The sequence below is a fragment of the Narcine bancroftii genome, chromosome 7 (assembly GCF_036971445.1).
Source record: "Narcine bancroftii isolate sNarBan1 chromosome 7, sNarBan1.hap1, whole genome shotgun sequence".
NCBI classification, from domain to species: Eukaryota; Metazoa; Chordata; class Chondrichthyes; order Torpediniformes; family Narcinidae; genus Narcine; species Narcine bancroftii.
In genome coordinates, this window is record NC_091475.1 from 37,547,149 (window position 1) to 37,568,374 (window position 21,226).

At 42.9% G+C, this 21,226-nt stretch overlaps 1 protein-coding gene across 2 annotated transcripts in view; it reads left to right on the forward strand.

The window, feature by feature from the left end:
• Window positions 1-21,226, forward strand: part of gtf2f2a (general transcription factor IIF, polypeptide 2a) — a 112,913-nt gene that overhangs the window by 88,179 nt on the left and 3,508 nt on the right. For both annotated transcript variants that reach the window (XM_069889636.1, XM_069889635.1), the window contains one exon: window positions 14,945-15,088. In XM_069889636.1, coding sequence (XP_069745737.1) covers window positions 14,945-15,088 — 144 coding nt within the window. The remainder of the gene's footprint in view (window positions 1-14,944; window positions 15,089-21,226) is intronic.

Sequence of the window (21,226 nt, forward strand, 5' to 3'; positions counted from 1 at the left end):
GGGTGCTTGAAACAACAAAGGATAGGGAATGGAGGCTGTGAAAGCAAACACATAAATTTTCCCTGCTCTCTGGCTGAATGCATAAGGCTGTCTGCCTCAGCAGTGAGATGCCCATGCACTTTGCTTCCTTCTATGTCTCTCTCTCTCTGAACCTCCTTCTCCCTCACTCTGTCCTCATGCTCAGCAAGAAGCATCAGGGTCACAAACTTTACCATGAAAATTGAACCAGACACTTTGTTGTGCCAGGAAAAACTGCTCTATGAGGAGCTCCCATTTCTCTGTTAAAACATTGAGCCTCCCAATTTATCAACTCACCTGGAAGTAAAAGATGCTCATTCCCTTATTTCAAAAGCAACATAATTATCCTGCCAAGTATTTTCCTCCTGTTGAAACCTACTGAAACTATTATCTGATCATTATCATGTAATTTAAGCAGGGAATAAAATAAGAAAATGCTGGAAACGCCCAACGTCGGGAGAGAGAACCGGGAGAAACGTCAGTGGGGTCTTTATAAAGACAGGGTTATGGACCCATCATGTTGATAGATTAATGACGATAGTAGTTACAGCATAGAAACAGGCCAACTTGGCCACTCTAGTCCACGCCGAACACTTTCTCTCACCTAAAATCTCACTCGACTCATAACCCTCCATTCCTTTCCCATCCAACTTCTCCTTAAATGCTAATATCGAGCCTGCCTCTACCACTTAGTCTGGAAGCTCGTTACACCCCTAGAAGTGTTACCAATTCTTTCCCAGTCCTCAATTCCACCCATTGTGCTTCTGTAGTCGAGCCCTCTAATCTATCCTTCCAAAGCATTGCTGTAATGCTCTCTCTAACAAGCAATGCAACACGTCCCCCTCTTGTTCCCCCATTCTATCAAACTTGAGGCAACAAAATCATGGTATGTTTAGTTGCCAATCACATCCTTCCTGCAGCCATGTTTCACTAATGGCTATCACATCATAATTCCAAGATCTATCCATTCTCTAAACTCATCTTCTTTCTCACAATGCTCCTAGCACTGAAGTATACATTTAAGAAAATCTCCTTCTCTTGCTCTCCATTGATTACTAATGGTGCATACAACTTCAGTTTCATCCTCCTCTCCTACTTTGACTCCAGTTCCCCTCCCCCTTCACATCTAGTTTAAACCCACTGGAGCCACACTAGCAAACCTACCTGCAAGAATATTTTTTCTTTTCCAGTTAAGATGTAAACCGTCCTGCTGGAATACTTCCCACCTTCCCTGGAATATTGCCCAATTATCTACAATTCTAAAGCTTTCCCTCCTCCACCATGTTTTCAGCCATGTGTTTAGCTACACTATCTTTCTATTTCTTACCTCACCTGCTCATGGCACTGGTAGCAATCCTGAGATTGTTATTCTGGAGGTCCTGTCCTTTAACCTAGCTCCCAAAACTTGCCCTGCATGACCTCCCCACCCTTCTTCCCCACGTCATTGGTCTCCACATGGACCACAAAGTCTGGCTGTTTTCTCTTCCCCTCCCACCCCCCCCCCTCTCAGTATACCATGGACTCGATCTTTTAATATCCCATTCCCTTGCTCCAGGGAGGCAACATACCATACAAGATATCCATTCTCTCCACAGAACCTATCTGTGCCCCTAACTATCACAAGCCCATGCCTCCTCTTATCCCTTCCCTTGATAGTCAAAGGACCAGACTCCGTGCCAGAAACCTGATCACTACAACTCGTCCCTGGTACATCAACCCCTTCAACAGTAGCCAAAGTGGCATACTTGTTTTTCAGGGAGATGCCCACTGAAGAACCCTGCTCTGCCCATCTATTACCTTTCCTCCTAACCATAATCCAACTACCCTCCTCCCGACTCTTAAGTATAACATTATCCCTATAGCTACTATCTATTACCCCCTCGGCCTCTCGAATGCTCCTAAGCCCATCCAGTTCCAGCTCCAATTCTTCAACCTGTTCATTTAAGAGCTGAAGATAGATGCATCTCTCGCATATTAAGTCCCTGGGGTCACTGCCAGTTTCCCCAATCTCCCACATCATACAAGAGGAGTATTTCCTCGCCTTCCCTTCCATCTCCTCTCTTTCCTCTCTAGAGCGTGAAAAAGAAAAAAGAGCATCTAAAAGATGTGAAATACAGATCAAAGCTCTCTTGCTGAAACTAGAACCCAAAGGGAAGACTTCTGGAAAAATCCAGCAGTTCAGGCAGTCGATGGAGAGAGAAAAGTGGAGTTGATAGTGCAGGGCAGCAAAGAGCAGAACTGGCAAATTTTGATGCAAACAGAAAAGATGTGTATGAAATTGTTGAGATCCTGACAGCAGCATGTTGCCTAGAATAGATGAACAGGATGTGCTGTTCTTTGAACTTACATTAGACCATGTAGGAGACCACAGGCACATTGGTCAATGTGGGAGAGGGGTGGGTTTTTAATTGGTTTTGAAGGAACTTCCTGTTGATATGCTTTCTGTATTACAACAATGCGTACACTATAAACCCGGAGATTTTGGAGGTATGATACAAGAGAATCCAGAGAACCATCCTGACACCTTTCTTGGCCCCAAAGCCAGCTGAGATTGTAACAGGTTCCCAGATGGCAGTCACTGTCCTTCGACTTTCGAAATCACTCTCATCAACCACCTTCATCCTATGTTCTTCTTCACAAATTTGTAATGCATGGTGACCTTCAAAACAATGCCCAACCATACTTGAACAGGACATTTGAACTACATTGTCACATTCTCCTTAGACCTCTAATTATCTAGTGCCTCAACATATCATTAAGTTCTTGGAAGTTGTTCTTGCTTTACTCCTCATTCATCATCTTCCTTACCTCTAACTCCATGGAGGATCTGTCCTTGCCTACACATTCTGCACTTTGGTTTCAACATTGCACAAGAACTCTCAGTTCAATTTCAGTAAAAACCACTCTGCATTTTCCTTCAGTTCAACTTTAGCTTCAATATCCAGACTTCATCCTTCTATTGTCTGCCCGTTTCCCAGTCCAGCCCACTCTCTGGATGAAGACTTACAAGAGATTGCAGATGCTGGAATCTGGAACAGAACACAATTTGCTGGAGGAGTAGCATCACTGGGGGAAAAAAATAGCCAGTGTTTCAGGTTAGAACCCTTCATCAAGATTAAAGGGTTCCAGGCTGAATCCTTAATCATTCTTTTTCTGCTACAGATGCTGCTCAACTCCTTGAGTTTCTCCGGCAGATTGCATTCTGCTCAGGTTGAAGCACTTTGTTCATAACCTACTGGCCTGGAATTCTCTAAAGTTACCTGTCAAAAAAAACCTTCCTTCCATATTTATGATATTGATTTATTTCGCTGCCTGTTGCCTACAGAGAGCCTTAACTTTTGTCACTCCATCATATCCAGGTGAGCCTCCTGATAATCATCCTCTTAATGCCCTCTTGCAAGCTCCACTGCAATTATGTCCCACACTGATTCTATGCAGTGATGATCTCTGACCTTCCCAGCTGCTATTGGATCTCCATCAGTTTATCAACTCAATTTTAAAATTCTTATCTGTTTTTAAATGCCGAAGAACACATCCCATCCTACAGTCCCTTTTGTTTCTTTCCTCCTCCTGCTTCCTTGAAACCTGTCTTTGATAAGATTTAAACGATCTCTTCTATGACTTTTTTTTTAATTTCACTTATTCAACTCCAATATTTTCATCAGGATTACTTATTAAAACTGATTGCCTGCCTGCCTCCGTGAGCTCTGACCTTGGCAACCTGACAGCCATGTTAGTCTGTAACATAATTCGTTGTCTCAAGTTCATGTTTCAAATTTATTGTAATTACTGAGGTACAGTTCAAGTCAAGTTCCACTTTATTACCATTTATTTAAAAAATAAGTATTTCTGTTTGTCTCTTCTCCATGCAAATCAATATGGAGCCCTCTAGAAATGTCCAAGGAGGTTCAGTAGGGGTAACATTTGATGCTGAATGTCATGACCACATTGAATTTAACCTTTAAGATCATATGAAGTTCCAAAGTTCAAGAAGAATTTTGAACTTGCACCAGGTCACCTCGTTACAGTGCAGTGTATCAATGTACATTTAAAATAAAAACAAGTACCCAAACCCAGTTCAACATCAAGAACCAGGTTGTGAAGCTGGAACAGCCCCTGCCAAAATGAGCCCATGGGGAGACAGGAGCCTGCTGACTTGTCAGTGAGTGTTCCACTGGCCCAGGAAGCCTTCCCGAGGATCAGTGGCAACAGTGGGGATGTGTCGGGAATCAGGGGCAGCGGTTGGAAGGTCTTGGTTATCGGTGGTAGCGTTAGGGACATGTCGGGGTTTGGGGATGGCTAGCAATTTTTGGTGAGAATTAAACATAATTTTAATGCTTAAAAAGCCTTCCCTTGTTTATTGTTGTTTAAACATTGATAAAGTGATTTGCTGTTGCTTCTAGGCTGTTTTTTAAAAATGTGTGTGTGTGTGTGTGCGTGCGTGTGTGAGATTTTTTCAAAACTTGTAAGTTTTTTTTCTCCATGGGTATACAACTTTGCATCTCCCCGGCCCATTGAGCAATAAGTAGGGAAGGGTCGGACTTGCAAGTAATTGCTTTAGACTTCACGGCCACAGCCAGAGCTATCTTAACAAAACAGATTTGAAATTTTGTCCATTTATTGTTCATATCCGTAAAATTGCCCAGAAGGTACACCTCTGGGTGAAAGTCACTCCTGTTATTCTTGTTAGTGCTTCAGCAATATTATGCCAGAATAATCTTACCTTCACACACAACCCTGTAGAATATAAGAAGGTTCCAATTTTGATGCCTCATCTGAAGCACATTTCAGATATTTCATATTTTTATTTACGTAATTCTTGTGGTAAAAGGTATTGTTGATGTAGAAAATTATATTGGACCAGGCCATATACTGTCCAAATACCAGTCAGACCAGCATTCCTCTAGTATTGTAACACCTAGATCTGACTCCCTCAACCTTTGTAGGCCTGACTTAACACTTGCACTTTGGAGAGCAGAATACATCTAATTATGAATTTAGGAGTATTTCCCAGTCCAAGCATTTCCTCCACTTCATTAATTGAGGGTGGGACCATTATGGGACCCCATCCCTCTTACAAGAAGGTCCTCAACTGAAGAAAGAATGGAAGGTTCAATTTGACAAATTATATTCTGTTTTAGTTGTTCAAAGGACATAAGTAGCCTGTCTTCATAGCAATGTTTCATTCCTTTCTCATGCAAATATATAAAATTCTAATGCCCAAGTTAATGGGCAATAGTTCATTCTGGCACAATGGTGCTTTTGGTGATATCCCCTCTTTTTTATCCCATGCTCTCATTGATTTCATGCCAGATTTTAATTATATGTATTGGAATGGGGTTATCTTTTTTTATTAATTTGACATTCCATTTATAAATGAAATCCTTTGCTGCACCCTCTCTCATTGTATGAAGTCCCATTAGGATCCATGAGGGAGAGTTGTTTTCTTTGAAAAAAGATGAGAGGAAACTCGCCTGGGCTGCTAAATAATATATTTTTTTAAATCCGGTAATCTTAATCCTCCCAATTTATATCCCCATGTCAGTTTCTCCATGGCGATCTTAGGCATTTTATTATTCCAAAGAAATTATCTTATATGACTATTAAGTATTGTGCACATCTCATGGTGAACCGGCCCCACTTGTATCGTCACATGGTGGGGCAGCCCATGGGGAAATGGCTTCGTCAGAGGTTTCTCTCTGACTCCAGCAACCCTTCCAGTGCACATCATGAGCAGCGATTATGACATAACAATGCACCAGGTGACTGAGCTCATACTGCCCTTAAAGGGGGGGTGCTGAATTTGAATAAAAACAATCGTGATGGCTGTGTTTTTTCCACTGCCACAGTGGTGAACCCGGCGAGCCCAGACGTTTTCCTGGACTCAAAACACCATGGATTCAGCAGAGGTTAACGCTGTCTCCATCAAGCTTCCCCTCTTTTGGACCCACAAACCGAGAACGTGGTTCGGGCAGGCGGAAGCACAATTTCAACTCCGCAACATCTCTTCAGATGCCACGATGTTCTATCATGTCGTGAGCACTCAGGACCAAGATACGGCAACGAGGGTGGATGACATCATCCTCCACCCCACCGGCTACGGGCAAGTACACTGCGCTCAAAGACCTGCTGCTTGGAACTTTCAAGCTAACTCCCCAGCAACGGGCTTCCAGGCTCTTTCACCAAGATGGGCTTGGGGACCGTAGTCCGTCGGTGCTAATGGACGAAATGCTGGCCCTGGCGGAAGACCACAAGCCTTGTTTTCTCTTCCGCCAGATATTCCTGGAACAGATGCCGGAGGACATCCAGCTGCTCCTTACAGATGAAGACTCTCGAACTCGAGGAGAGTAGCAGCCCGTGCGGATGCCCTCTGGCGCACAAAGAGGGAGAATGAGGCAGCCCTCAACCAGGTGGCACGACCAGGAGCCAGCCGACCGTAAGCCGCTCCCAAGACCAAGCCAGAGGAGGGCCAGTTGACCTGGTGTTTCTACTACCAGCGCTGGGGAGTGCAAGCCCGTAGTGCCGCCAGCCCTGCGGGTTTCAGGGAAATGATCAGGCCAGCCGCCATTGATGGCTGCGACAGCTGGCCACACAAACAGCCTCCTTCATGTGACGGACAGATCCACCGGCCGCTGATTCCTGGTGGACACAGGGGCTGAGCTCCGAATCCTTCCCCCCACAGCATTAGAGACTCGCACCTGATCTCGAGGTCCATCCCTGCAGGCGGCCAACGGTTCCACCATCAGGACCTACGGCACCCGCAGGGCACAGATCCAGATCGGGAAGGAGAAATTCCACTGGAGGGACCGAGTCTATATTATGTGTTATTAATTGTCTTTTAACATCGTCAGATTCTTTGTTTTACCAAACTAGTGCTTAAGTCCTGAAAGAATAGCGCCATTCCTCCTTCTCAACTGGGGTACCGTTTTCCCCACTGCCACCCTTAACATAGCCTCCCGATCTCGATAACTCAAAAATCTTACCAGGACTGATTGTGGTCTTTGATCATTTGCTCTCAGGGGCCGAGGGTTCGATGGGCTTTATAAGTAGTTTTTCCTTGAATTTTCCCACTCTCAGCACCTGTGGGATCCACTCTTCAAAGAAATTCACCAGAGCATTCTCCTCGGTCCCTTCTCTCACCTGACGATTCGGAGATTATTTCTTCTGCTGAAGTTTTCCATGTGGTCGATTTTGTCCAGCAGCAGTTTATACGATTTCCTCTTCTTTGTATTTTCCTTCAGGGTATCGTTATCAGAACACTTTCAACCTGGCCGACCTGAGAAGTCAGGTCTTCAATCTCTGTCACCATCACTGTTATTTTTCCGCCCACTTCTCTTAGTACATTTCCCACCTTGGAGAATCGTTCACTCAGTTCTATTATTATTTTGGAAATTCTGTGTCAATCCCCCCCCCACCTCCTTGGGTTTGTCCCTACATCGTGGCTGTACCTTCTTCATAACTCCCTTGTGGACTTTCTGTCGACATTCTCAGTGACTTTTGAGTTTCTTCAGTTTTATTTTTCTGGGTTTTGTTCTTCTTACCCATCAATCTTTTATTTTTAGCACATAAAATCTTTGATTTGATTACTTTAAAATCGGTCTTTTAATCAATCTTCACAGAGAACTCTTCCAACCCATATCTGCCTAGGTTCTTCATACGGCCACGTCAGCCCCCTCCCCACATGATACTATTCACTAATCTCATAACCAGCAGAAAGAAGAAATTTCCCAGACTGGCAGTCCTGATTTTGATGCTCCTGTACCACCTAGCAGTAAAAACACACCAGTCTGCAGTTAAAGAGAGAGATCAGTAAGAACAGAGCAAAGGCAACATTATTTTATTAGTGTGCGGTTTGTTCAGAAATCTAAAAAGAGTGGGTTAAGATGTTTGCACATCTAATTAAAGTACAAGAGTTACAAATTGTGGCATGTCAAAAATCAGTAAGGAACTCTTCAGTCTTAATTTAGAGGGTTCAGGGTTTGTTTCTGCAAACCTCTCCTTCAAGTATTCTGGATAATTGCAGAAATTAAGTCAAGTAAAGTTTAATCTAGACAAATATGAGGTATTTTGAGTGCATTCAGACGAGTGTGAGATGTTTGGAGTTTAATCTGGACATCTGTAAAGTTTTGCACTCTGGGAGCTCAAATGCAAGGAAAAAGTATGCAGTTTAACAGCTGGACTCTTAAAAGCAAGGATCTGAGGGTCCAAGTCCATAGCTCATTAAAAGTGGCTTCACAAGTAGATGGGGTGGTAAAGAAGGTGTATGGTATGCTTGACTTCATTGGGTGATGCAGTGAGTATAAAAGTAAGGAGGTCATATTCTGCTATAAAAACTTTGCTTAGGCTCAATTTGGAATACTGTGTGTATTTCTGGTCGTTCCATTACAGGAAGAAAGTGGAGGCTTTTGAAATGGTACTGAAGAGGTTTAACAGGATGTTGCCTGTTTAGAGGGTATGAGTTATGGGGAGAGGTTAGATAAATGCACCAGGTTACTTGATGAAAGTTAATAACTGACCAGTCTGAATTTTTGCCCCCAGGGTAAAAATATTAAATGCATGTATGGTGATGGGGAGGAATTTTAAGGGAGATGTGCGGGGCAAATATTTTACACAGAGAGAGGTGGGTCCTTGGAATGGACTGCAATGAGGAGTGGCGGAAGCAGAAACAAAAGTAATAAATAAAAGTATTCTAGATAGCCACAGGAATATGAAAGGAATGGAGGGATGTCTATCAAGTGTAAGCAGTCAAGTTTTGGTTTGATTTGAACATTATATTCAGCACAGACACGTGGACTGAAGGACCTGTTCTTGTGCTGTACTGGTCTATGTTCTGTCATCTCTTCCAGAGAAGATCATTTGTGCTAAGGATTGGGAAGCTTGTTGTGAGGTTCAGCGTAGAGAGCTGAGTCAGACCTTGAAAGAGTTTCCATTTGGACTCAGGATGGAGCTTGGAGAGATGCCATCTGCATTGGTGATTGGCAAGGTAAGGAGGCAGGCAGTTTGTGATTAGTGATGGAAAAATGCAGCAGGGGTCCAACATGTGGACGTGGGATCCGATGGACAGCTGTGACAGGCCCTAAGATATTAGCAGCAGAGGGGTGTAGCAGGCAATTACCGCTTAAAGGAAGAATTATCAGGTACCCAATGAATACCTCAAATGTTCCAACTATCCCAGCGATGGACATCAGGCTACTTGCCCTCCATGGAATGATTGCTTCATAGAGCATGGAAACAGGCCTGTTGCCCAATGAAACTACATTAATCATCAACCATCCATTTACGTTAATACAATTTTATAATCCCTATGTTCCCATCAATTATTCCCACATTCTACCACTCAGATACATGTGCATCAATTTACAGTAGCCAATCAACCCACCAACCCGAGCAAACTTGGGAGAACATGCAAACTCCACATGGACAGTACCTGAGTTCAGGATTGAATCCAGATCTCTGCAGCCATGCTAACTGTGTCACTGTACCACCCAGTTAAGGCTAACTTGATTGCAATGCCCTTGCCATTTATTGGCCTTATTTCCACAGAAACATTTTACATTTTATGCTTAGTATGCTATTTGGAATCGCTGCTTGTGATTGTAATATCCATGTGTTATGTCTCCTACACACTGGGTATGACTCAAATTTCCAGAAGTGCACTACCCACTCACTAAACACAATCGTGTTTTTAATAAAAATTAAAATGAAAAAATGCCTTCCAAAAGAATTTCAAGGATAGGACATTTTGATCTACATACTGTTTCTACATAGAGAGATATTTTTGATTAACTCTTGTATTGTGAACTAACAACTCTTTCAATTATTTTTGGGACTAAAGGGATTTTGTTAGGACTAACATAGGAACAGCAATGGAAAAGTCACCAGACAATGATAAATTCAAAATAATAGTTTTTTAATTAAACTATTAACAATGTAATTTTTCTTACTTATCTCTAAACTTACTTAACTTTAAACTTGACCCCACTATGTGTGTGTATAATTAAAGCCCCACTCTGAAAAGTCAGTCTTTAAAAGTTCAGTATCATTTTAGTCTTAATCAAGGTCTTAAATTCTCGGTTCAGAAATAATTAAAAAGCACTTTTAAACATCATAATTTCAGGCCTCTTTAATCATAATGTGGCTATTTTCTTCCATGATGAATTCACAAACCCAGACAAATGTGGTTATCTTCTTCCACAAACCAGACAAGGGTTAAATGAAGTGGCCATACAAAAATAGACCCAGTAGAAATCTCTCCTCTTTTCCAAAGAGACAGCAGAGTGGTCTTCCTTATTACAGAAACCACTGATTTTGTGTTCCCCTTTTCCCAGGAGTAACACACACAACAGCACCAATTCTGGTTACTGTAACTCAACCCTATCTTTCACAAGGTTTCAAGCCCTGTGTCAGAGAGGTTTTGACTTTTGTACTCTCTAAACTGAACTCAAAATGTCTGAATTCATGTGACCGAGGTGAGTCTCAATTTTTGGAAACTACTTGACCATCAATTTTATTTCTCCCAAAATTCTGTTCCTTTTTCAAAAGCATTCCATATCCATAACACCACTGAGCTCATCTCTGTTCAAGAGGCTCTAGTGGCTTTGATTTAAAAACAGATGGCTTCCTTCAACAGTTCTTGAATAATTAAGATCCATAAAATCCATTAGCTCTGTCTGTCCCAGACGCTGCAACTCCAAGAATGAACACTTTTTGAGTGCAATGATGTATCTGTAAATGTGCTGTGACCTGTGTGTGACCGTGTACCAGCCCACAACTAACTTATTAAACCATATCTAGATAAGATATAGTCTTAACATTATACTAAGGATAATCTGTTACACTTGCAAATTATGGGCAAGCTATGAAAGTGGGCTGACTGCATAAAGTTTTATTGCTTCCTCCATTTCTCTATCCAAAGTGTGAGCATGACTGCAGAGGAAAATACGATAAAATTTGTATCACGCCCTTGGGCAGGTGGATAAGGGGTAATCTCATAAGAGGTGTACAAGATCATGAAAAGAATAATTTGAATTAATGCATAGTGTTTTGCACAGAGTAAGGGAATCAAGAACCCGACGACATCAGTTTAAGGTGAGGGCTGAGAGATTTAATAGGAACTTGAAGCGTAACCTTTTACACAGAGAGTAGTTGGTGTATGGAATGGGAGGTAATTTAGGCAGATACAATTGCAATTTTCACAAAACACGTATGGATATTTGGATAGGTTTAGAGAAATATAGGCTAAATGTAAAGTTCCTTTTATTGTCACATAATACATTAAAAATGTAACATACATGATGTACTATACTTCTGTCTGCTGTAGCGCAGATAAAGAGTCATAGTTAGTCACAGATAAAGAGTTGCAGTTAGTAGTGCCTGGCTCCCCTTACGGTACGAGAAAAAGAGAAGCAAAAGAGAGTACCTTCAGAGGTACCAAGTGTCCATGGTTCCCGTGAAACAGTGCCGAACAGACTGCAGCCTGGGTGGGTCCCTCAGCCACTGAGCTCTCATGAGTCTGCTGCCATGGTCACTGTCCTGTCGGGTAGTCTCCTCTGCCTCTCATCGGGGTCTGTCTCTCTCCATTTCTGATGCCCCACTCTGGTCTGCTGCTCCCTTGGAATCTGAAATTCCTCGTGGTCATTGCTGAGAATAGGTGGTGCCTTCTTGGGCACAGACATCACAGTTACAGGATTTTACTTAAAAATAGTCAGCTCCTTTAACAGGCCGTTTAAAGCCTGTACGGAGCCACTTGGATTGGACAGTGGAAACCTTTGGAGTAGCACTGTGTCTTTGCTCTCCTAGGTCTGCACAAGCAGCAGTGCTGCCGATACAGCATTCTGGCAACACCGCCTTTTTTTAACCTGGGACAAAGTGCTCAAATCCTTGCTGTGACTCTGATCTCAGAGTCTAGTCAGGTGTGCTGCAAGAGCCAGGCAGTGCAGTTACTGGCTAGGATTTTCAGGACCCTTGGATTGTCAACTGGACAGTGCAGGTCATCTTTTTCTTTGCTGCAAGTCTTCCAGGCTATCACTGTCAAAGACAAATGGGAAGATAGCCATCATCTGTTTGAGTTTTGTCCACATTAAAATTTAATTTTTTGGCCCATGACCCCGTGCCACTCAATTACATCCAATTAATCTACACCGCCCCCCCACCCCCCCAGGTATGAAACTGGACCTTGGAGGAAACCAATGCAGTAATAGGGAAAATGTACAAACCCCCTTCAGACAACACGGGATTTGAACCCCGGTCCCGATCACTGGCACTGTAACATTGTTGCACTAACCGCTATACTAACCATGCTGCTCAGATAGAAGTTGATAGTGCAGATCTCTCCCAGTCTCTCAGGTTTCTCAAGTTTGTTTATTGTCATATACACTGTACAGATGCAATGAAAGTCTTACTTGTTGCAGCTTTCCAGGTACATAAAACACACAAAACATAAGATTTTAAAAAACGAGTGGTTTAAGGAAGAGGGAAAATAATAATATTTGGAGAAATTGAGGTAGTTGGATCTGAGTCCATGAGCAGACCATCCATTATCTTATTGAATGGTGGAGCAGATTTAACAGGCCATATGGTCTCCTTCTGCCTCTATTTCTTATATTCTTTTTGTAAATCTTCAAAATTTTCCGTAATGTAATACAAATAGTCTGAGCAAGTAGAGCAGACAAATCTTTGGTGGACTTGAAATAATGTTATCTTAAGGGTAGTGCGGAGAAGTTCAAGCACCTGATATCTGTCAGAAAGCAACTGTCCTTGATCCAAGAGGTGCATGGCCATGGTGCAAGGTGATGGGGTCTTTTATTATAAACTGCCAAAATGTTTGGCCTGGAAGTCAGCCTGAAGAAAACGGAGGTCCTCCATCAGCCAGATCCCCACCATGACTACCATCCCCCCCACATCTCCATCGGGCACACAAAACTCAAAACGGTCACCAGTTTACCTATCTCGGCTGCACCATTTCATCGGATGCAAGGATCGACAACGAGATAGACAACAGACTCGCCAAGGCAAATAGCGCCTTTGGAAGACTACACAAAAGAGTCTGGAAAAACAACCAACTGAAAAACCTCACAAAGATTAGCGTATACAGAGCCGTTGTCATACCCACACTCCTGTTCGGCTCCGAATCATGGGTCCTCTACCGGCATCACCTACGGCTCCTAGAACGCTTCCACCAGCGTTGTCTCCGCTCCATCCTCAAAATTCATTGGAGCGACTTCATCCCTAACATCGAAGTACTCGAGATGGCAGAGGCCGACAGCATCGAGTCCACGCTGCTGAAGATCCAGCTGTGCTGGGTGGGTCACGTCTCCAGAATGGAGGACCATCGCCTTCCCAAGATCGTGTTCTATGGCAAGCTCTCCACTGGCCACCGTGACAGAGGTGCACCAAAGAAGAGGTACAAGGACTGCCTAAAGAAATCTCTTGGTGCCTGCCACATTGACCACCGCCAGTGGGCTGATATCGCCTCAAACCGTGCATCTTGGCGCCTCACAGTTCGGCGGGCAGCAACCTCCTTTGAAGAAGACCGCAGAGCCCACCTCATTGACAAAAGACAAAGGAGGAAAAACCCAATACCCAACCCCAACCAACCAATTTTCCCTTGCAACCGCTGCAACCGTGTCTGCCTGTCCCGCATCGGACTTGTCAGCCACAATCAAGCCTGCAGCTGACGTGGACTTTTACCCCCTCCATAAATCTTCGTCCGCGAAGCCAAGCCAAAGAAAGAAAGTTTTCTTGAGATATTGCCTCACGCAGGTGTTGTTAGTGGATGGGAGATTGATCTACATTCTCACCTCATATAACAGGAATAATCAGCTAGAATTACTACAACAGTATAATTGCTCATCCGGCAACTAAATAATGGCTTTCACCTGGAGTAAAGAGGTGGAAATCCTGGCCTAGGGCAAATTTTGCTCAATACTCCCTTCCATAAATTACAAACAATATAGAATACCCAAAGGCTATCATCAACTTCACACACTGCTTTATCTTCACACGTCCTCTCTCTCCTGCCTCTGTCACATGGGGAAGTTGTCCACTTGATCAAGGCAGCAGATATCCGACTGCTCATATGCAGGGCACCAGGCAGACATCAAAATCCGATAGAGAAAACTCAGAGGAAAAAAGTTACAAAAAAAAAAAGTGTTCTTTATTGGTGAAATTGGAAGAGCTATGAATTGTTCAGAGTTATCTGCCAGGAGGTTGTTTGTTGATCTGTTTGTGCAGAAAAGTTATTTCACAATTATTTCTCCGCTTCATGAAGCTGTTTCTGGAGGACAGATTGCCAAAGGCATGCTTGAATACTGTAAGTCTCGTGGTCAGTGCCAAGGGGGACATTCATGGGCATTACCCTCCCCAGCAAGGTCCTATGTCCCCCATAAGCTCGTGGTTATCGCTTGCCATCAAACCCACCCCGCCTGCATTACTAGCATCTAACTTGGCGCATGCTAACGACTCCCCACCCGCATCACTAGAGTGCATCAAGCGTCACTAGTAACTCTCCCAGCTTTTACTACGCCAGAGGGCTATAACGTTCGATGACAGGTAGGCACCAGCATCCACCCACAGCCCCCCGCTGAGTGAGTTTACGAGCATTGAACTGGGTTACGCTAATGCCCCCCTCCAACACTTATTCTGGCGTTGACCCTGGTGAATCTCGTTGCAATGTGGAGATCTGTTGTAAGAGCACTAGGCTACTTGTATACTCATGGAAGGATCCGTGGATCGTAGAAGGAAAAGAGAGAGAATATGTTGTAGCAGCACCAATACTGGGGGGGTGGGGAGAGACTCCTTGTCAATAATTCCTGCATTTCACTGATACAATGCAACTGAGAAAGAACTGGTTTCCTCGAAGAAGATGACTGTTCTGATATCAAATGGAAGTGCTATGTAACCTGACTAATCGTGAGCTTTCTGTTAGATTGAATATGAGAGGAAGAAGAAGGAAGATGGGAAACGTGCCCGAGCCGACCGGCAACAAGTGCTGGACATGCTTTTTTCAGCATTTGAGAAGCATCAGTACTACAACATTAAAGACCTGGTGGACATCACAAAGCAACCAGTTGTAAGTACAGGGAATATATGGACTTAAAATGCATGTCCTTCTGGTTCTTAAGTGATGGGTGACACCGTTGCAAATCTGTTAGACTAACGTTTGTTGAAATACAATTGACAATTTATTGACTCTGAAGAAGTGTCATAAATATCACACTATTCTAATCAACAATGCAGAATTTACCTTTATTTGTTTAATGTAATTGGCGGTTGTAGTTTCCATATTTGGAAATAAACTCAGATTTAATGCTTTAAACTCCTGGGAAACCACTGAATGACATTCCTATTATCTGTATTTTGTGGGGGGAGGGCGACATGTACTTCCTGCTCCCAGACCCAAAGTAATCTGCCTTTCTGACAAGAACGCATGAAAACCAGTATGTATCTTACTTTCTAAGAAAAATAGGGTTTGAAAAAAATGTCGGTGTATATTTAATGAAGAACATTTGTAGATATTGTTGTTGATATGATTAATAAATAAAAAGTTACCCAAAGAAAAGAAGAATAGGGTTTCACTTTTTTGCTAGTGCCCCACCAGCCATTTTAAAAAAACTTCCATCTTTGTCCCTGTCACTGAGGTGAACATGGTCTTCTGTCTCAATCCTCTCCGCACTTAGCCAGTTGGCTCTCATTGTCATTGTCTCCTTTTGTGAAGATTTAAGCAGGTGTAATTTTGTTGAAATTTTTGTCCAATTAATTTGCTATTGGAAAAAATGAATTTTAAAAGTGTTTAATTTCAATTTGTTAGAAGGTAGTGAGGGCATCAAAATATTTAAAGAACTGCATGAAGTGACCAATTTCACAGTTTGAATTTATTTCTAACCTGGTACCATTTGTTTCTTCAGTGGAGAACAAGTCAGTTTTGTATGTTTAAAATCAGTTGCTCCTGACCTGAATAGTTCCAGCATACATAGTTCTTGTGCAAAATTAACTTGACTGTGAATTGTGTAAAATTCATTTATGGGCATTGGTTCACTTGGCTTTGCGCCTCCTCATCTCCGTCCTCTCCCTTCAAGGTGCAACTTTCTACCAGTAATTGAGAATTATCCAGAGAAGAATTTTATGTGCTGAGTTTTCCATGCAACAAGAACTAACAGCTGTAATTGCAGGCAACAATGAGCTACTGGAGGAACTCAGTGAGTCAGGCAGCATCTAGGGGTAGAAGTGGTCAGTCAGTGTTTTGACCATAGATAGAGGACCAGAAGTAAGCTGTTCAGTCCATCGAGTCCACTCCGCCTTTCCATCACAAGCTGATCTATTCTCCCCCTCACCCCGCTCCTCTGCCTTCTCCCCATAACCTTTTTTAAAAATATTTTATTTAAATTTTTTAAATTACATCAAAGAGTACGTGCATAAATATATTTATCAAATTACATGTGAATATTTTCATCCGTCCCTCCCAACTTCCCTCCCTAACCATCTCCCTTTGTAATCTAATAATAATAAAGATGAAGGAATAGATATCATTCCTTTTATCCCCATAACCTGACTATTCAGATACCTTTCAATCTCTCCCTTAAATACGACTGGCTTTATTTAAAACTGCCAATGACAGCAAACTACAGATGTTCACCACTATCTGCCTAAAGAAAGTCCTCCATATCTCTGTTTTAAATGGGTGTCTTTCAATCCTGAAGTTGCACCCTGTTTTTCTAAACCCCCCCCCACCCCATTACCATGCCACATCTACTCTTTCCAGGCCTTTCAACATTCAGAATTCTTCTGAATTCCAAGGAGTACAGACCAAGAGCTGTCAAATGTTCCTCATATGCTAATCCCTTCATTCCACGAATCATTCTTGTGAATCTTCTCTGAACCCTCTCCAATGCCAGCATATCCTTCCTTAAATAAGGAGCCCAAAACTGTAACCAGTACTCACCAGTCAGTGTCTTGTAAAGCCTCAACCTCACATCCCTGCTCTTGTATCTGATTCCTCAAGATATTGATGCTAACATTGCATTTGCCCCCTTCACCACTGACTCAATCTGGACATCCTGCTCAAGTCTTCCGCATTTTGAAGTAAATCACAAAAATCTGTGGACACCGTGGTTGAAGTAAAAACACACAATGCTGGAGAATGAATCTCAGCTGCTTAGACAGTGTCCTTTATATAGCAAAGGTAAAAGTACATAACAGATGTTCGGGCTTGAACCCTTCATCAAGGTATGGAAGAATGTCGGCAGGCATCCGAATTTTGAATTTTCTACCAATCCAAATAATAGTTTGGCTTTTTATAGTCTTTCCTTGTGATTGGGACCATCTAACAACTGTTATTTCACTAATTGAATAGGAACAGTGTGTCACCTGGTGGCGGATGATCAGTACGACAGGAACTATTTGTGAGAAATGAAACTATTAAATTGTTTGTTGCCATAAAATAACCTACCAAGATGTTTTATAAGGAAACTTCTGATTTAAGCAATGGTTTTGGGGAAAGAACACAAAAAATGGACACAGAAGTAGGCCACTTAACCCCTTAAGAGTAAATAATATAATTATGTGCTCTGGGCTTATCTCCTCCTTCATCTGAACTACTAGTTCCCTGGAGCACTCAAGTCCCTGATCTTTCAAAAATATATCATCTCCTCTTTAAATGTCTTTTTTGCCTCCACAACTCTCCAGTATTGGTTAAAGAAGTTGTCCCGCTGAAGGACTCCAGATTTCCTCCCTTAACAGTCAAGTCATGAACCAGATGGGATTTCACAAAATTTCAGTGATTCACTCCTGATAGGAAGAACTAAATGTAATATTTGCCAGCTCTCTTGCGGATTCAAGGTCACTGGATTGCTAATTTTCCACAGCTTTGTGTGCCTGAGTGGCTGAAGAAAGGATTTATGAAAAAAGCAGGATGTGTGACACGCTGGTCCAGAGAAAGGAGAGCAGAAAGGCAGGAAGGTAAAGAGAAGTGGGAATCTGAGGTCACAAGGAAGGATTTGGTGCTGTCATTATTTTATGTCAAAACCAAAAATGCTGGAATCATTCAGCTGGTCAGGTAGTATCTGCAATGAGAGAAAACAAAATAGGCCTTTTACATGAAAACTTTTCACCAGAAGTGAGAATAAGTAAAACTTTTTTTTTAGAGAAAAGGGAAAGGAAAGAAGAGGTCTGTGACAGAATGAAAGAAAGTCAAAAGATGAAGGACATTGACAGTGAGACAAGAGAAAAATAGTGAAGAGATGTGAATGGACAAAGCAGAGTGATCTACAGCAGGGGTTTTAAATTTTTTTCTTTCCACTCACATACCTATGCCATAGGTGCTCAGTGGGATGACTTAAGATTGTATATGAGTGGGGAAAAAAGGTTGAGAACCACTGCTCTAGACCCAATTGTTAATGAAATATTTTGCTTGAGAAAAATTGTCATTATTTCCTTTGAAGATATGAAACAGTGGACATAACAAATCAATTTAGATATGATTAAAGCAGTGGTTTTTTACCTTTTTCTTTCCACTCACATACCACATGAAGTCATCCCTTACTAATCACAGAGCACCTATGGCATAGGGAGTGGGGAAAAAAAAAAGATTGAAAACTACTGATCTAGAATTATAGAAGGAAATTTCTGGTAACAAAAGAAAATATTGGAAATGCAGATTGCCAAATTAATGAACCAACTGTTGAGTCTGGAAGGGTGTAATCGGTTTGGTGTGAAGGTCAGGCACTATTCCCCAAGACTATATTGAATGTTTTTGCAATAGTGAAGAACAGAGATATTGAAGTGAGATGAAGGAGACAGATGACAGAATGCAACTGGTCTGTAGTCACACATTCTATGTTTGTGAAGCACAAAAATCTGCACACACTGTGATTCTGGTAAACGCAGAAATGCTGGAGGAACTCAGCTGGTCTTGTAACGTCCATTGGATGTAAAGATACATAACCAATGTTTCAGCCCTGAGCCTTCAGTGTATGAGCAAAAACCTGGCAGGCACCTGACAAAAAGGCTGGGGGAAAAGGAAGGAAGAGGTGAGGGGAGGGGAGTACATGAGAGGAAAAGTGAGAATTGATCGGGGAGGGGGTTGCTTTGTGAAGGAAGGAAAGGGAGATGGAACTGGAAAGGAGAAATCAGGAGAGGGAAAGAGAAGGCCGATAGGGGGAGGGTTACTGGAACCGGAGAAGTCTATGTTAATGCCATCCAGTTGGAGGGTGCCCATATGGAATATGAGGTGTTGTTACACCAACTTACGGGTGGTCTCAGTCTGGCAGTGCATGAGACCATGGACAGACATGTTGGGAAGGGAATGGGGTAGGGAATTGAAAAAGTTTGCCACCGAGAGATATTTGCTCTTACAGAGGACAGAGTGAAGGTGCTGAACGAAGCAATATCCCAGCCTGCATCCAACCTCTCCGATGTAGAGGAGACTGCAACAAGAGGACCAGATGCAGTAGATGACACCTGTAGAACATGAAGCAATTGTGACGATAGGCGAATTGCAGTTGGTCCAGATTTTTACTTAAGTACGTGTTAATTCTGACCATGACCATCCTCTCGAAGCATTTCATCACAGTAGAATTTAATGCTTCTGGGCAATAGTCGTTGAGGTACCCCCACTACTCTTCTTGGGTACCAGGATGATTGATGCCCTTTTGATGCTGGTGGGAACCTCTGACTGACAATATGAGAGGTTGAAAATGTCCATGAACACTCCAGCTAGTTGGTTGGCGCAGATTTTCAGTACCCTGCCAGGTTTGCTGTCAGGGCCTAACGTCTTGCAAGGGTTCACCTCTTGAATGATGTTCTGAAATCCTCTTCAGAGACAGTTATCACAGGGTCCTCAGCCTTTTCAGAGATTCAAGTAGGCATTGTTTGGTTGTTCTTCTCAAAGCAGGCATAGAAGGTGTTCAGCAATGGCCTGCACTCCCTGCCATCACTGGCGTGTATCTGTCTATGTGTCTAACTTCCTCCAGAATTGCTAGTTTGCTTCAGAGATGGCCTTATGCAGGTCGTACCTGGACTTCTTGTAAAGATCTCAATCCCTGGCCTTAAACGCCCTTGTTCATACCTTCAGCAGGTTGGGAATTCTCTAGGAACACCTGGTATTTGTGGACACACACTCATCTATACAGATCTTGATGAAGTTGGTGATACCTGTTGCATATTCATTCCAGTCTATCGATGAGTTCTTGAATATGTTTCAGACCACCGATTCAAAACAATCCTGCAGATGCTCCTCGGCCTCTCTCTACCACACCTTCACCGTCTTCACCACTGGGATTGTGGTCTTCAGTCTCTGCTTGTACGCTAGGAGTAGCACTACAGCCAGGTGATCAGATTTGCTGAAGTGCAGTCATGGTATGGCTCAGTGTGCGTTTTTCATGGTGGTGTAGCCGAGGTCGAGTATGTTGGTTCACCTGGTCTCGCATGTGACGCATTGGTGGTAGTTTATCAGAGATTTCTTCAGGTTGGTCTGATTGAAGTCTCCCAGAATGACACAAACACCACCTCCCTGGTTTTTCAAGACGCCGGTGTTCAATCAGCACGATGGAGGGTGTAACCCTTGGGCTGCAGTGCCATGTTTCTCTAAAGCACATCAACACTCCATGATGTCTGTCTGATGTTGAAGTCTGGCTTGGAGTTCATCAAATTTGTTCTCCAAGGACTGTATGTTGGCCAGGAGCATGGTAGGGAGCAGAAGCCTCAGGTCTCGGCAGCTCAGCTTGACCTGTAGCCATCCACGTGGACGGGTCTTTTTTACCCGGTACATGGGTCCGCTGCTAGAATTGTTGAAATGCCTGCAGGACTTGTTGTTGTACCTGCTTGAGTGGTTTAAAACTCCTGCAGAGTTGTTGTTGCACTTGTGTGAACTGGTTAAAGGTCCCTCGGCCCAACAGAGATTGCCACTTCTGCCAATTCCAAGCGATCTTAGGCCCTCCATACTGCTGGATGTTTCTTTTTATGTTTTATTTTTAGGAGTTCTAATGGGAATATTTGACTATTCCCATCGCAAAGATTCACTCCTGTAAGGCACAATTTTGACCTTGGCTCTGGCTGTCCACCCTATCTATGCCTCTCATTATCTTGTAGACCTCTATCAAGTCTCCTCTCATCCTTCTACTCTCCAAAGTGAAAAGTCCCAACTTGTTTCCAAATCCAGGCAGCATCCTGGTAAATCTCTGCACCCTCTCCAGAGCTTCTACATCCTTCCTAT